This window comes from Empidonax traillii, unplaced genomic scaffold (genome assembly GCF_003031625.1).
Source record: "Empidonax traillii isolate 1590-97213 ecotype Southwest subspecies unplaced genomic scaffold, ASM303162v1 scaffold393:size534744, whole genome shotgun sequence".
In the NCBI taxonomy this organism is placed as follows: Eukaryota; Metazoa; Chordata; class Aves; order Passeriformes; family Tyrannidae; genus Empidonax; species Empidonax traillii.
The window spans coordinates 299,388-317,157 of record NW_020955586.1 but is presented as its reverse complement, the minus strand read 5'-3'; the positions used below and the strand labels follow the sequence as shown (position 1 = coordinate 317,157).

The 17,770-nt window shown below is 40.2% G+C and overlaps 1 protein-coding gene across 10 annotated transcripts in view; it reads left to right on the top strand.

Annotated features, from left to right (window-relative positions):
- The window catches only part of LOC114062271 (sodium channel protein type 5 subunit alpha-like), a 216,818-nt gene that overhangs the window by 111,840 nt on the left and 87,208 nt on the right, over positions 1-17,770 (top strand). For all 10 annotated transcript variants that reach the window (XM_027893534.1, XM_027893533.1, XM_027893532.1 and 7 more), the window contains 4 exons: positions 2,287-2,419; positions 6,206-6,444; positions 11,318-11,491; positions 12,904-13,260. In XM_027893534.1, coding sequence (XP_027749335.1) covers positions 2,287-2,419; positions 6,206-6,444; positions 11,318-11,491; positions 12,904-13,260 — 903 coding nt within the window. The remainder of the gene's footprint in view (positions 1-2,286; positions 2,420-6,205; positions 6,445-11,317; positions 11,492-12,903; positions 13,261-17,770) is intronic.

The window sequence follows — 17,770 nt, the reverse complement described above, 5'->3', positions numbered from 1 at the left end:
TAGGGTGGGAAGATAGTACAGTTTAAAAAGAGATAATCCAGAGGAATTTGAAATTTGAGAGGTTTGTGTGTTTTATTCTATGGACAGAGAAGTTGCGGGTTTACCTGGGTTTTTGTTGATTTTGTTTTTTGGTTTGGTTTGATTTGGGTTTGTTTGGAGTTTTTTTTTTTCCCTTTTTCTTTGCTGTTACCTTTTTTAATTTTTAGAAATTTCTCCCTCATGTTTTCTATCGCCTTGTCTAGTTATTTTTTTTTTTGGTACCATGTATTTGTTATGTATTCCAAACTACTGTGAATGATTATGCAATTTTGTAGATGCTCTCTTCATTAATAAAACATTTGTTGTTTCTTTGCTTTTTATTGGATGTTTTTGAGGTGAAGGGAATCAAGTGAACTAATGCATCTGAAATACCATTCCTGGTTTCCCTAGTACCTGAGACAAGGATAGGGCATTTTCTTTTTATGTAGTGTACAACTAAGACTCTCTTGGAATAGTTTCTGATTATAACTTTCGTTTTGAGATGACTTTGTCAGTAACTCAATGAACAATGGGCCCATTTTTGGAAAAAGAAACTCAAATAAACCAACAAAGGACATTTTAGGGAAAAAAAAAAAAAGACGTGAAGCATTACTTGAAGCATTACTGCTTTGCTGGATCTGCTAATGTTTTAAGTGCTTACTTTGAAAGTCCTCACTCTTCTCTAGTCTTGCACTGATTGGTATTTTATAGCTGCAGTACTTTGAAGTGACCTGGGACCAGCATCCTGCTTATTATTTTTAGTGTCAACCTGTGGCCAAACATCTTTGCCCTTTGCAATCATCTGATGTGCCCTGCCCTGAAGAGTCATAGAGTTTGAGCAGTTTTTTCCTGCCATTCCCATGGAATTGCCTTTCTTGAAGAGCAGTTTTGGTATAGAAATGGTGAAGAGGAGGGATCCTGAATCCCTCTGGGTGCAAGTGCTGGGCACAGCTGTAGAGCTGCTGCACATGGCACATCTCAGTTGGCATCCTGGGTTCTGATGAGGGTGGTTAGGACCGTTTCAGACCCGAGTGATGAGAAGATCCAGAAGACTGGATCGGATTCCTGTAGCTCATTTGACGGTGGAGAAACAAAATCAGCTACTCTGACATCTGTATAAACCGAGGTCTCTCATCTTTGTAGGAATTTCTTCTCCTTCCGCTCTTCCTTGAGCTATAAAGCAAGAGCCATCAGGATCTATCTCCTACATCTGTCTTGCTTACACAGTGTCTCGAACCTCACAGCCTGTGTGCTTGGGGGGAGCAGGGCAGAGGCTTTAAATAATTTGTTTTGGGAAACTGAGTGTCTCAGCCAGAAGGTCTGTGGCAGAGAATGTTGTTGAGCCTGGCTTTCACAGATCCTTACACTTCAACCACCACTTTTCCTTCCGCCTGTTTAAGACCTGGAGGAGTAAACCAAGTGGGATTTGTCTCTATATGAAGTGGGAGCTCGTAATAATAAAAGTCTTAACATCTTGCTCCTGTGAGCTGACAATATAAAGTATTTAATACGGTGTGTGTCTGCGGCTATACTGTGTTTCTGTCTGACTGCAAAAACCCAAGCATACAAAAAGGTGCAAAACTAATTTAAAATGAGACATTAAGCAAAGACAGTTTGGGAGTTCTGTTTTTCTGGTATTTGATTTCTTTAGGATTTTTTTTTTTTTTTAATCTTGAGAAACATGAGAACAAGAGAGTTAGGTTATTTTCTTTTTCCTGAGAAAAATGAAGCTAAATTTCTCCCCTAATTATGTAGCTTCAGAGTCCATAACACCAAAGATCACTAGAATGACAATATGTTCCTGAGACTTGGCAGTGTTTCAGAACAAGAAAAAACATGTGTTGAGGAGTCAGTTTGCTTGGTATGATACCAGAGATCTGTAACAGAGCTGTAACTCACGCCCTTTTCCTCTTCTAACTGTATAATTAAACAGTTAACACATTTCAGAAATAATGGAATAATTAATGTAATTAGGCAGGGCTTTTTTCACAAGCAAAGAGCATGGTAAAGCACCACTGATATTTCTCTGGCATCAGAAATGTTCCTTTATTTTCACCCACAGTTTACTCAAAGGTAAAGGGCAGAACAACGTTTCCAAAATTGTTCAAAGTGCCGTTTTCAAAAGCTGTACCCCGTCAGCATGTCAGTGAGAAGTCAGTGAGCTTTGGGCTCTTCAGATGGGAAAAATAGTGCTTAGGCGGTTTTGAAACTGCTCCCCTCTGTCTGCCTTGGTTTTACTCTGCTGATCCAACGTGTTCCTTTGCACAGACCTCTCCCTCGGACGAGGCGAGCAAGAAACAGCTTTTAATGCCCCACCGCCCCTCCGTGGACCACTCGGACGAGCCCTTTCAGAGACAGAGGGCAGTGAGTGCTGTCAGCATCATCACCAGTGCCCTGGAAGGTAAGAGACATCCTCAGCTCCCCAGCTCAAAGCCATGTCCATGTTAATGGCAGAGAAAAGGTGACACAAAGTGCCCTGATATTAAACCCTCATTGTTTTGAGAGAAGGCACCAAAAATAATTGTTACAACCCCTACAACAGAGGCAAGACTGTAACAGAAGGCAATATAATCCCTATCTTAACCACGGGCTTGTGGAAGTCCTGAGAAAATGCTGGTAGTGTAATCAAAATCAGAGCTGGTAAAATTTTGTGCCCCTGCGGCATTAGGTTTGTAGAGGGCTCACCAAGGTGCAGGGCAGTGGAGTGCCAGCTTGTTTGGGTGACTGTACGTATATTTACGTCTCATCTCTCTGGGGTTGATGGAACGCCTGGCACATGCAGTCACCAGCTACATGCAGAACATCCAAGCTGTGGGGGAGGGGAGTTCTCACTTGAATCCCACCGTGAAATTTAAGGATGCTCAAAGGACCCGTTTAACCACCCAAATATTTCTCAGCAAATTTTCCCGTTGCTCATCAGGCTTCCCACGAGGTGCAGGAGGATTTCCCTTCTCTGTCTTTCCACAGAGGGGGACTTTGCATTTCCCTCTCACAGATTTATCGATAACAAGGCAACTTGTAGCAAGACCTCACATTCCTGGACTCTTTACTTGTGTCTGCTACATTGTAAATTGTAGGTTTTTTAGTAGGTTTAGGTAGCACCTAAACCCACAGGTAGCACCCAAGAGCACAGAAAAATGTCTGTCAAGAGCACAGTGTGGAGCGAGGGAAGTTGTGGATTCTCCTGCAGCCTGATTCTCTGTGTGACTGATGAATAGGAAGGCAAGGCAAGACAAGAGGAACTTAGATAAGAGATGCCTTACAGACAGGAACTGGACTTATCTCCTGGAGATAGGCCAGCATGAAACCACAAAGCCCTTCTTCTTCCTCAGCTTTTTTCCCTTTCCCATGGTTATATGCACCAACATTGTGGCCAGAAGATGTGTTTACATAAATATATAGTTGTATTCTTAATAGGGAAATAATCACTTCAGTATATTCCAGTGTTTAATGTATTCTGCAAAGGTTTTATTTGTTTCCTGTGGGGTTTTTAGCAATTACCTTTCTGATTGATTTGCTCTTTTTTTTTTTTTTTTTTTTTTTTTTTTTTTTTTTTTTTTTTTTTTTTTTTTTTTTTTTTTTTTTTTTTTTTTTTTTTTTTTTTTTTTTTTTTTTTTTTTTTTTTTTTTTTTTTTTTTTTTTTTTTTTTTTTTTTTTTTTTTTTTTTTTTTTTTTTTTTTTTTTTTTTTTTTTTTTTTTTTTTTTATAATGTGTTAAGAATGCCTAAAAGACCTGAGCTGGACTTCTTATTTATTTGATGGTGCTTTCTATTATTTTATACCACAGAAATAGGGACCATCAAGTCTAGGATAACTCAGAGGATGTGACACTCAGGAACATGGTTTAGTGGTGGACTTGGCAGTGCTGGGTTAATGGTTGTACTCAATTACCTTGGAGGTCTTTTCCAACATAAATGATTCTATGATTCTATATAGAAGAAAACTGTTTCAGTCCTTATCAAATGTCTCCTAACTCCCAGACTTTGATTAGTCACTGAAATTGAATAGTTAACAGGAGGAAAATCATATCAGAATAAAATATACCATGGGTTTTAACTATACTCACAACTGTATGATTTGTGCTATACTTTGAAACAGCCAGACCAGAAATTCCTTCCCCTTTCATCACCTGGTTTCTTCCCTCAGTTTTTGGGTAGTCAGCATTTGTCTGTTTTTCCCAGACATTTTTTAAAAATGTTAAATCTCTTGTGATTTCCAAAGATCATTTGTGCTGGGAAATTATGTGAATTCTTAATTGATTAAATTATTTTAATGCCACATCACTGCCAAAAGAGGACAGCCACACCTTCCTCCTTCCCTTGCTGTGTTCCTGCACTTTGATTTGACTCTGTGAATGGTTTTCAGCTGGATCAAAAAGCAGAACCAGCTCACCCAGAAGGTCCAGGAGCACAAAAGCTGGCAAAAGGAGAGAGAAATCACATGTGGTTTAGACTGAGGAGGGTGAAACTAACTCTTTTAGCAGCAGCCTGGGCTTAAAGGGGTTTGTGTTGAGTGGAACCTCGGGGAAAAGAGTCATTCATCTGATGTGTGTCCATCATGAAGGTCCCCAGAATAAAAATAGTGGGATAAGTAGGGTTGGGTAGGCATGATTGTGAGGAGTAAGGATGTAGATAGATATGTTCTAGATTAACCTGGAAAACTATAAATTATATCCTTTAGGAAGGGACCACCTTAAACTCTTCATGACTTTCAGAAGCAAGTTTCAAAAAACAAACAAAAAAAGGTAAAAATATGATTTTGCATTCAAATGGATGGTTCTCTCATCATTTTAGGCTTCACCTCTAAGCCTTCTGTTTGGAGGCTGGAAAGACAGTTGTTTCTTGGAAGCAATTTGGTTTCCCAAAGCTCTCAGAGCAATGTGGATGATGTTTGTGCAAAACCTGTGCTTATAGGACATAGTCTGATATTTTGAAAGCTTGCTGGAAGACACCTAATACTACATCCCTGTTATCTGATGAAGAAAAATGGACAAAGAATCATAGAATCATTATGGTTGGAAAAGACCTCCAAGATCATCGAGTCCAACCAAATACCCCCTGCCCACAAAGGGCCACATCTACTCATTATTTGAACAATCCCTGGGATGGTGACTCCAGTGCTTCCCTGGGATGCCTGTTTCTGTGCTTAACCACTCTGTTAGTGAAAACAACTTTCCTAATATCCAAACTGAACTTCCCCTGGCACAGCTTGAGGTCGTTTCCCCTTGTCCTGGATGCTTCCTGCCCTGGGAGAAGAGGCTGTTTATGAACTGATGGAAATAACAGCCTTGGCTGAAGATTTCCCGTTATCAGTGCAGGTTCTAATTATATAGACTAAAACTGTTATACAGCATTCCATGCCCATAAAGGAATCAGAAAAGGAAAGCATTAGGCAATTCCACTAATCATTGTCATTCAGCCATTAACTGTCTTTTTTGGCTTTTCTTTTTCACCGTTTAACACAAATTATACTTATGAAGCTATTTCAGTTCTTTTGTCTGCAAGTAAAATGAGGATATAAAAGCTGTGTTATAGGTAATATTTTAAAAGCATCTTTTAAAAGCACACTGGAGTTTTAGTAGCATGTTCAAATGGACTAATGGGGTCCCTGATTTTGTATGTGGGCCTCAGAAAAATCAAATGTTTGACACCTTTTTGGATTGCACATCAAGAACAGAAGCTCTGTTGATAGCCAGTGATACTCTCATTCTCAAGTACTTAAACCAACTTTAATATTGGATTTAAGCTCTTTCATCTCTTAACTGCTTTAAAAGGTATTACTTAAGATGCTTTGAAAATGTGACCTGGGGTGAAAAAATATATTCCAATCTAAGTTAAATGAAGACAGTGTATTCTTATCCATTTGAATTTGGCAGAATGGAAAATCGAATAAGAATCCAAGCCTATATATAATAGTAGACTTAACATATTTAGTGTGATTCTCCCTTTTTGCCTGTGCACTTTTAAAAGGTTATTACTTTCAGACTAGGTCACTGTCTGCTAAGTGCAGGTCAACTGGCAGAAACCCCAAAGTATGTAATTTGCCAACCTGCTAGGACAGAAATATTTTTACCCTTAAAAAAATTTGGGGTAATTCATGGGCCTTCCTCAGTGTTATGAGTCATTTTAAGTGGTCTCTTGTCATATAACTCAGCATGAATTGACTGTTACTTACTGCTTGTGACTTAGAGCTTGAGGAATCACACCAGAAATGTCCTCCCTGCTGGAACCACTTTGCTGTTAAATTCCTCATTTGGGATTGTTGCCCTCTTTGGCTCTTGATCAAGAAATTTGTCAAGTTTGTGGTAATGGACCCATTTACCGACCTCACCATCACCCTCTGCATTGTGCTGAACACGCTCTTCATGGCCTTGGAGCATTATAAGATGACAAAGGAATTTGACCACATGCTTTACATAGGCAATTTGGTAAGTCACCCTGATCCTGAAGTGCTACCTGAGGAGTGTATTTCCTGCTTTCTAAAGGGTTGGATGTGGCTTGGGAATACCCAGTGTTTTGATACACTGCCAGGATTGCTCTGCCTATGACATATCCAGCAAGTCCACACGGGTTCCTTTTTCTGGGGGTGAAGAGAATTGAGTGAAGAGCAAGGGTCTGTTTTTATCAAGCTAACATATTTTAATGTTATTAGTGAACATTAAAACCATGTTTCTGGGCTGTTCCTGATAGATATCTGTTTAGGGAAATGAGATAAGGGAAAGGTTAATGAGCTTTATTTGGGATTTCTGGTAAAGCAATGATAAGACAGCAGTTCTTGGTGACTAATAGTGACTTTTAAGTACAAAAAGAAACCTACAGAAATAAGCAAGGAATGAAATAGAGTGGTGTTTGATAATGGGGGGCTGATATGTATGCAGGCAGATGCCTATAGTACATTTTCTGTATGTCCCTGTTTGCCCTGCTGTGCCTTTTCCAGAGGCATGTGCTGTGTCCCATGCAAACCCAGGGGCAAAGGGGACGTGGAGCAAAGCATGGCTGATGCTTCGAGGGGAGACTCTTAATGTGCAAGCCAGAGCAGACGGGTGCAGAGCTGCGAAGCAAGCAGAGACCATGCTTCTCCAAGGAAAAGCAGAGTGACAGTCCACAGCCAAGCTGCGGGGACAGCATAAAAGCCTTTCCAGAGGCAATATGATACAATTTGTGGCCCAGGGGTCCACTAAAATTCTGCAGTTACTACAAAAAAGAAGCTTTTTCTTTAATCATCTTTCTCTGAGTTATGTTTAAAAGTTACCTTGTGTTACTGCTTTAAAACTTAACCTTTAAAATCCTTTTAATTTTAGAAGAGTCTGAATTGGAAAAGGCACAGGCCATCTAGCTATGGCATGGTGGAGTTGCCTCTAAAATGTAGTGGTAGCAGCAGAGGTGTCCTATAGGACCACAAGTAATCTGGAGGGTCTGGAATGTGGATGCTGCTAACTTTGCATTTGAGAAGCTCACAGCAGAGATTTAAAAAGCCCTTTATTTCTATAAAAAACAAAGCCTGCAGTGTCTCAAAGCAGGATTCATCTCACCTAACTTTAGGTATTTATAGCGTAGGAGTCTGTCTCTGTGCCAGTTGCTTTTGTCTCCCTTTAAAGTCAATGTGGAGTAATGGACAGTTTTAAGCCACATTAATGTGATGTTGTAAAGGTATTTACTTTTGGATAAGGTGAACTGTGGCCTGGAGGCCAGTGACTGTAGTAACCATCGACCGTGGTGGGAGTATGCAGAGTCACTACGGATGTGATATCTGACTTTAGTGAGATGCATCCTGCTCTGGCAGGTTTAGGTGGGTAGTAGCAGTAATCAGACATTTTGTATCAGTCCTAGAATATGTGGTATGTCACATACGGATTTTTTTCTTCACCCTGGTCCTCTGGGCTTCCTCCAGCAGGTTAAGGTTATTCTCCTAGATTGTGGGACTAGAATCCAACTTTTCAGCTGCTGTGTCTTGGCAAATCTTGCTCTGTTGTTGTCTAAGAAGAAATCTGTTTGGGTCTCTCTTGCCCTCTGCAGAAAGCAATAGATAAGGATAGCTTGGAAAGTCATCTCACAGGACTGTACCCAGCTGCACTTTGCAGCCAGCATTCCTTCTTGTTGCTCAATAATTTGTGGTCTTCTAAGATGACTTAAAAAAAAAAAAAATTCCTTTGGACCCAGTGTCCACCAAAGCAGGTGGCAGTGCTGTCAATTCCCTCTCTGGCACTCGGGATAGACAAGGTGTCTGCTCCCTGCTTTTGGCAGATCAGCTTCTCCCTTGCAGACCACAGACAGGGAAACTTCAGCCCTTGGCACACCTCCTGCCAACACAACTCCTAATTTTTGGCAAAGAGAGAAAGTTTGTAGAGAGACACATGGTTTGGTTTTGCCTTTTTTTTTTTTTTTTTTTTTTTTTTTTTGGCTGGAGAAATTTTGCAAAGCAAATTCTGCAAAATTTTGCAAAAAAAAACCTCACTGTGAGTTTCTTAGCAATGCCTAGAGCCATTTCTACTCTTTGTGTTAAAGTGTAAAGTAAGCAAAACAGCCTGCCTGCCAGTATTTTTTGTAGCAGGCTGATGTCTCGGGGCTCCCCTTCTTCTGAGATCTAAGGTTGGGTCTGTGAGAACCCAGACTGTCCCAGCTCACCCTCACCAGCTTTACTAAACCCCTGCATAACTGGACTGATTGTGAGTAGAGCAGGTCAGACAAAGGTAACTCCATTTTGTGGAGGATTTTGCAAAGTCATTTTTAATGAAAATTGACATTTTTTGCAATTCTCTCTGAAAGGGAAGGGAGTCCCAGCCCCAGGGCAGGCTGCCAGGTGACTGCATCCCCTAAGCTGCAGACTGCCAGCCCCCCCTCAGCCCCCACGCTGGCTGACTGTCGCCTTCCTGCTGGATCTAACCCTCTCTAAGTCATTATTCTAGCATTAAACAGGGGAAATACTAAAGAGGGCAGGTCTTTGGCATTTTTTTACTCAGAACAAATGCTTCTGAGCGAAATGAAAGAATGAGAGTGGAACATTAATTTGCTTTCTCTGGATCTGGCAGCCACCGGAGCTCTCCCGCTCTGATTGTCCATCCGCTTCATTCAGTATCTGCTACTTTCAGACTCCTTCAGTTCATCACTTACAGGAATCAGCATTTTTAAATGTGAGCAAAAGGCCAGCCAAGCACATGTACATCTTTACATGCTTCATCTGCCCACACACCACCCAAAAAATTAGATAGAGCAAGATTCCCTTAATCTTTTTCTTTTCCTTTTCGAAGCTGACTTACCTCTATGCAATATCAAAGCCTAAATGGCTGAAACGATAGGTAAAAGGTTTGAGGTTTTTCTTTAAAGACAAAGTCCTCCAAATCAACAGTGTCATATTTGGCACCAGTGGATGTTAAGCTACTTGTTTTCTTTTCAGCTTTCTCATATGGCACATCCACATCCATCCTCTTGAGCAAGCCCAGCCGTCGTGTACCAGGTGCCGGCGGTTGGCAACCGCTGTTTGAAATCTGTAGCTGGTGCACATACACCGTTCCTGATACCTCTAGGAAGGCCCAGACGTTTTGCTGCCTTGCTGTGACATTTCCTTCTCAGAAGGCTATTGATTAAAATGATTCAGGCAAAGAAAGTGATCCTCCTGAGTCATTTCTCAGCAAGATGGTTGCATAACGTATGCAGGGTGGTATCGTAGTTTCTTTAGGCAGTCCCCCTGGATACAATTTCACAGACATCCAGGTTTGTCTTGTTCTCTGTCCTAGGAAAATGAGGAGCATTATGGTGGGAGTCTTTGGTGTCTCTAACCACCGTGACTCAGAAATTGTTGGCTAGTTAGAAATATGAGATGGGTTGTTTGTTGTGTTCTTGGTATGAGATGGTGATGGGCAGTTGTTTTGTCCCCCAAAGTATTGCTGCAATCTAAGGTATCATTTTCCTTATGAGAAAGAGAAGGTAATTTACATAAGGAATTGTGTAAAATGACCACTTGGAATAATTAATTCCAGAAGCATTAGAGAGTAAAGCCAAACCTTTCTCAAGTGCAGGCTATACTCATTTATTTTTATTCCTTAATGTCATAACTACATGATCTTAAGTTTTCTCTTTCACATCTTATTGGGTGTCTCATCCCTGTTGCTCAGAGTGGATCAGTTTTGCTGGGCTAATGCTGCAAATATTCAGCTTCTTGTAAGGAAAACATTTCTCCTTGACCGTATGTTAGTGATGCATGAGCTCTGTATCCCCCTCTCTTTTTTGACCAAATAAGTGCATTAATGTTGATTGTTTCACAGAAAGCCATGTGCTTTACTAAATACATTTCCAGAAATTATCTATTTCTGCAGATATATCTATTTCTGTTTCAGAAATACCAGAAATTCCAGAATTTTCCAGAAACACAAAGCTCTGTGCAGCTTGTACTAGGACTTGAAATGAAAATAAAACAGTATATGAAGAACTTGGTGCTCACATTTTGTCATTTTAAATTGACTGTGGCTTTGCACTGTGCATTTAAACTGTTGCTTAAGGAGGGCATATAAAAGGACAAGATCTGGGATACTTCACAGGAATGTGTTAAAACTGAATTTGTTGTCAGCAGCCTTCCTCCCCCCTCTCCCTCTGCCTCATAGGTAATATTTATATGTTGTTTTAAAGAAAAATGTTCCAATTAGAAGTTCCACCATATGACATTTGAACTGGGTCATAAATAACCAATGTGTTCCCAAGATGCAGTGAAAAGAAAATTGCCGTGATTATTTGTAAAAAAAAAAAAAAAAAAAAAAAAAAAAAAAAAAAAAAAAAAAAAAAAAAAAAAAAAAAAACAGGACTCAAATTAGAGTTTCTAATCGTCTTCTCTGCCTGCAATAACCTCAGAATAACTGGAGGCGTGTGTTGCCCTTCTATTGATAATAATAACAAAATAAAAAAGGATAATACAGGAGATACACTACAACCCAAATAACCCTTAACACTCACACTGAATTCACTCAGCTTTCTCCACTGATATGAACTGATTTAACCTTTATAAAAGACACCTTTACACTTTTCTTTTTTTTACCACTGGGATTTTTCAGGTGATGGAAGGGGCTAGAAATGTATGTTCCAATCCAAAGCTTGAAGTCAGATGTCGTTGTAAGTTTACAGCAGTGTATTACTGTGAAAAGAGAAGACAAAATTGTTATAGTGATAAAGAATCAACCATGAAAAAGAAAGTACTTGTTTGTGAAAAATGTTTTTGGCTTTCTGTTGTGTTCACCTGCAAGCAATGGAAACTCTGCAAGCAAGGAGTTGTGTTTAAAAGGTTACTTTGACTTCATATTTTTCTTTCTGCAGGTCTTCACTGGGATTTTCACAGCAGAAATGGTCTTCAAAGTAATTGCCCTTGACCCCTACTACTATTTTCAGCAGGGCTGGAATATTTTTGACAGCATAATTGTTATTCTAAGCCTGATGGAACTGGGTTTGTCCAGCATGGGAAACCTGTCTGTTTTACGCTCCTTTCGACTGGTAATGGTCTTATTCTGTTCTTACCCATCTTCTTTTATTACATATAAACTCTGACATGAATGCAACTTGTTTTCTTAAAAATGCATCTGCCGATAATTGCTGCAAACTGGTGAGCAGTACATGACACTAATTATAGGTTGCGGGATAAATGGAATTGTTCCAGATTTACATCAGGGTAAATGAGAACATAATTTGATTCCTTCTAGCTGTGCCAGGTACTTGTAGCACACTTAAAATATTTTAATTCCAATTTGTAACAAAAATCTGCCAGTTTATACCTGCACACCTGTTAGCATAGTCAGCAGATAATTGATAGCCCAAGAAATGCAAGAGCCAGTATCTTGTTGTTTTTTAGAAGTTGTTATTCCTAAATTATGTTATAAACATGCCACTGTTCTCTCAGACGTTGTCAAATGAAAGTGTCTTTGAATTATTCACGGAGTGATTTTTTTTTTTTTTTTCTAGAACTGATCAACATAACATAGCACCTGTCTTTCCCAGGAACTCCTTAGCTGTCAGCTCCTTTGCTAGGCAGGGGATAGTGGTGTTCTATTAATGAGAGACTGGTGACATATTGGAAGAGAAAAGTACTCTCCTTGCCAGCCTGACATTTGTGTTGCACTTCGTGTACCAGGATGTCCACGCTAATCATTCTGGCCATGATATGGCTTCACAATTTTAAAGATCAGGAAAACAAGCCCTTATGGTTGCATTTAGCAGAAGAATTAATTTTTTTTTTTTTCAAAATTCTCTGCACTACTCAAAAATGCAAATTTTGCATCTCTGTCCTGAGTGTCTCCTTGCAGTTTTTGAGCAAGCCCTTTTCAATAGGGCTGATATTAAACCTTCCCTTGAAAACAGAGCACAAGGGCTAGGCACCGTTTACATCCCTAAAATAGGTCTTAAGTGTGATGTGGGTTGAGCACAGACTGCGTGATCCTCAGCACAAAGGTGATTTTCACCCTGGGAGCGAACAGCTAGTAGCATCTGGCTGAGGCTTGCTCTGAAACACAGAGGAATTCCTTCTCTCTCTGTGGGATCAAACCCTAAGCTCTCTCCTGCCAGGCTGTTTAATTTGAGGAGGAAAAGCAACATAGAAGAAAATATTAAGACCTATATTTTGTCCTTCCATCCCATCCCCACTGTGGTAGTGGGGGAATGTGCCTCTAAGAACTTGTCCATCCAACCAGGCAGAGCATAGCTCTGGAAAACTTAATTCTCTTCCTAGAAGCCCAGCTGATGTTTTATTAATAGATGTAATGGGGTTAACAGGAAGTACGGCTAAAATCGCCTTGTACCTCACACGCTGTGGCATTTTAACATCTTTCACTTTTTACCCACTTTAATAATTCATTGGCTGAAATGTCTGTTGCTTCTGTGAACTGACACTGTTGTTTGTGCTCTGTTTGCAGCTGCGGGTCTTCAAGTTGGCGAAGTCCTGGCCGACCTTAAATACGCTCATTAAAATAATTGGTAACTCAGTGGGTGCCCTCGGCAACCTCACCCTTGTGCTGGCAATCATCGTCTTTATTTTTGCCGTGGTAGGGATGCAGCTTTTTGGGAAAAGCTACCTGGACAACGTGAAGAAGATAAGCAAGACTGGCAATTTGCCACGGTGGCACATGAACGATTTCTTCCACTCGTTCCTCATCATCTTCCGGATTTTGTGTGGAGAGTGGATCGAGACCATGTGGGACTGTATGGAAGTAGCTGGGCAGCCACTGTGCCTTCTTGTCTTCTTGTTGGTCATGGTGATAGGAAACCTGGTGGTGAGTTCTCACGATATTGGGGTTTTTTTCTTCTTTTCCTGGTGGGTGTGTGAAAATGTACCATTTTTTAATCCAGAAAGGGCAAATCTCACATTGCTTCATGACTTTAATTTGATGAACCAAGTTGTCACCCAGAGAAGCTTGTTCCTATCCCAAATACAAAATTGTTATCACTGCATTAGTCATAGGGAATGAGGGCTTGCTGGGGTTTTTCTTAGAACAGATAATGTTTCACCAGAAATAAGTCACTTGGGTTGGTTATAATTATTTTATTTCTTAGGCCGCTCATGGGGATGAAAAGATTCCAGATCTCTTTTCTATACAGGTGTGAATATCCCCTCAACCATCACTGTTTTGGGACATATTTTATTTCCCTTCGTTTTTAGTCCAGAACGTGTGAACCTCAAAGACAGCACAGTGTCTTTGACTGGAGTTTCAAATGTCTTTAGCCTGCACGTTCTAGGAAGCTACAGGTTGTGTTTACTGTAATGTCACTGGCTCGCCTGTTTTTTTAATAGACTACCCCATAAGCATGGCTTACATAAGCTCTGAACCTATTAAGACTGAATTATATTTCCCTGTTGACATCTTAAGGAGCGCTTTGCTGGCTTTCAGTCATTGTGGAAACGTTTCTGCTGTTCAGCTTACAGAACATCTTTGACATTGTGGCTCTAATGGCCTTACTGTTTATGTAGTGAGTTGTTTAATAGTAGATGCTGCTATAAAAAACGTGGGGGGTTTGCTACTGATTGGTTTTAGTGGTTGTTTTGCTTTTAAGTACGCAATGTTTTGGTTCTCAGCTGCTGGGATAAAAAAGTTCTTGAACAAGCTTGTAGAAGAACAGAGTGTGTTTTTTTGTTTACATTAATTTATATTTCAACAGTTATTTTTGTGCTGAAAATGTTGATTGCAAGGGAAAATTATATTTTTTAGGTTTTTTTAATAAAAGTCGGAAGTTAAGCTGTAATTACTCAGAAAGTGGCAGATTACTTATGGGTTTTTTTCCGTAACTTACAGTTTCTATAATTTTTTCTTGGAATTAAATTTGATTACAGGAGCTGGGAAAAAATGCTACTTTATTTAGAAAAAAATTATTTATTATATCTTTTGGGAGACTTTAGCCAGAAATCCAGAAAGTTAATCTCCCCCTGCCATTAAGCAATGCATTCTGTGTATGATAATGAAAGCTGGAAATAATATGTGTTAAATTCCAGGGAAAATGTTAACATTTGAAATATTCATGGATTATTAAAAGATGTGAATTAGCAACATCTGATACCCTTAGATATTAGCACTCATCAGTGTACATAAGTTCTGTTAAATATGAAATCTGGTTCAGCAGAGACTGCATTAACATTATCTACATATATTTAACCTTCATTGCTTTGAAAAGGCTGTCCCAGATGTAAAACCAGATATAAAAAAACTCTGTCAGTTTTGGATAATGGATAATCTGAAGTTATTGGTCAGCTGAAAGCAAAATGCTAGCTTTATTTTTTTCAGCCCACGGTTCTGTAAGGATGTGGCAAAGACCATTAAATAGAAATGATTCTTGTGTGGGGGTCACTCAAAAAAGAAAAAAGAGAATGATTCATAAGTGATGAAAAGAACAGATTCTGAATCATGAGACTCATCCAGCATTAACTGCGTTACATGGAGATTTCATGATGTTGATTAGCAGGTAGAGAGAAGGTCATCTTACTCCGCTGGCATCAACTAAATTCTTCCTTTCTTCAGTGAGGGTGGGTTGAACTTACCAATTCATTTATTTGCTGAACATCATCAGACCCAAACATTCTGGTATCTGAAAAGCACCACAAGCCCTTTCAAATAAGAATAGTCAAGTGCTAAAACGTTTACCTGTAACACCATTGCGATCTGTGCCAGCAAAGTTTCTCTTTTAACTTGCTGAGGTCCTTGTTCCTCCTCTGAGTTCCAAGAGTCAGTTCTGATAAAAAATGTTGTCCTGAGGTTGTATCTCATCTGGACCCTAAATGGTTCTGTAGTCTCTGAAGGCATGGAGGAAACCCTACAGCATTTTTCCTGAGGTAGCAGATCTGCACATTCATCTAGACTAAATACTTTTATCTGTCACATCTGCCAGTACGTGTGGGGTTGTCTGTGCTCACTTTCCCAACTACAGGGCCAAGTATTATGAAACAGAGCTACTCTCGAACTCCTGTAAGGGCTGCAAACTGGTGTTGAAAGTGTTACAAACCACTGAGGTTCTGTGGCATGTTCAGTGATTCTGTTTGCAGGTCTTATCCAGCCTCACTAACATAAATTCAAAGGAATGGTGGAAGAAAATCCAGGAAAGTTAGTAACCGCCCTGGGCAACATCGTGTTATAGAGCAGCACAGCTACTGAAAGGAATTTTAGTAAATCTTTAGTCTTTGGTTTGTATTCATATATCCTAAAAATGTCTTGGACAATTTGTGTGCAATGCCACACGAAACTATATTTACTGCTGGTCAGCTGATATGTGAGTCATCTTCAAGGAACTAAACTTCACAACATAGTTGGAAAACTATGTGCTGTGAAACTTCTTTCACACAATAAAACTGTGCTACTACTGTCAGATGGCAGTTTAGAGTCATTGAAGTGGCTTTAGAAGGTAAAGCCAAACCAGACAGATAATAAAAGTCTCTCCTTCAGTTGTAAGAGAGAGCTTCTGAAATAGCTGACTGAATAATTATGCTTACTGTTAAGTTTTAAGAAGGCCTTAACATATTATGTGTATTTATGTTACTGAGGTTAATAAGGAAAATCACTGAGACAGGAATTATTAAGAAGATGTAGGAGAATTCGGGTCACAAGGCAGTTCCTGGTGGCCCCTGCTCTGGGGGGTCAGCCAGTGTGAGAGTCGATATGACATCAGCCACTTCTCAGGGGACAGTTGTGTGTAATGGGTGCAGACAACGTGCATGAATAAAACTGACACCTCAATCACGGACAGAACAACCTCCAACCTCGCTCTGTGTGTGTGACGTGCACTGGCCAAGCCACCCTTTTTTATTCTCCTGACGGCCACACAGATGAAACGTGTTTTCTACCGACTTCTCCTGAAATGCCACCAAGTGAAGGACAGCTTGATGTGGCACAGAAATGCCCCCACTGTCTTTGCTCGTGCTCTGATTGAGCTGTGTCTGACAGACGGCACCCAAAAAGCACCAGTTAGTGTCAACCCCAGCTAAGAGCTGCAGTGCATTAACTCACCCTCAGGGCTGAGTTCTGGACTGCCACTGTCTCACCCCTGTCTGATTCACATACACCCCAGTACTGACATGGTAAGTCCACCACTGTGCCCCAGTTCACCAGAGCTGGTAAATGACTGGTGCATTTCTGTGGCGGATTTTGTCTTACTGGAGTCACAGGCATGCCAAGATGTAGAGTCTGTAACCAGGAAAGTGGCATCTTCAGAATTTACCTGAAAGGTAAAATATAAGACTGAAATTGTTCCTTTAGGATCAGTCCTAGGCTTCTTTCCCCCTCTCCCCACTACTATCCTTTCAGGAAAATATTAATGCCTTTTTCTGAGAATACGATACAAAGGTAGAAAGCACCACCAATTTCTAGGGTATCACTCTATCCTGTAGGCAGGATTGCATAACCATTATTGAATTAATGCATGATGCATGGAATTATGAAATACAAAGTGTAAGGTCATGCACTCAGCCCTATTTAAGAATTTATGTTATCATCAAGTAGCTTACCAGCAGAAATTGTATATGTATTAGTCATCGTGGACATCTAAATCTGAAATAATTGCTTGGAGGTGCCTTTGTAGTCAGATCTGGTAAATGGAGTCTACGAAGTCATGAAATACCTTACCACCCAAAAAAATCTAAATGCATTGGATTAAATAGCCCCTAAAACTACCTTTTCCTGTCCCTGAAGTATTAGGAGGAAAACTCAGGTGTAGAAATCCCCATGGGCAATCCCTGAGGATTGAGCTGACTGAGCCACTGTGATGCAGGGATGTACCAACACAGTGCACCCATTGAAAAAGTAAATGACATTCTAATTCATATTAGGAATGCTAATCACAGAGGAAAAAAGGCAATATGAATGCTATTGCACAGTGATCTGCAATACTGCATATGCTATACATCCCACTGATGACTGATCCTCAAGAAAGATTGAGGTCTACTGGGAAAAACACAGCATGGGAATATGAAGTTCATGAGGGCAATGCAGAGCTAGGCATGGGAGGAGAACAGTTTAAGTGATAGGATGCTGCTCATCCCCAAACAGAGCAATATAAATCACTGTAGGTACCATTACTGGGATTGGAAAGGGGGCTTCTCATCATCACTCTGGTGAGGTTGTTTGGGAGAACTTTCCAGTAGGACTGACCAGCCCCAAGCTAGCAGTGTGTGAAATGGATTAGATGTTGAAAAAAGCAGAACATGTCAGCAGGGAACTTGACTTGGTGACCCAAGAGGACCTTCCAATCCTGTGTTTCCCTATGGTAATTTCAGTGCCTGGCATGAGCATGAGCTGCTCAGCG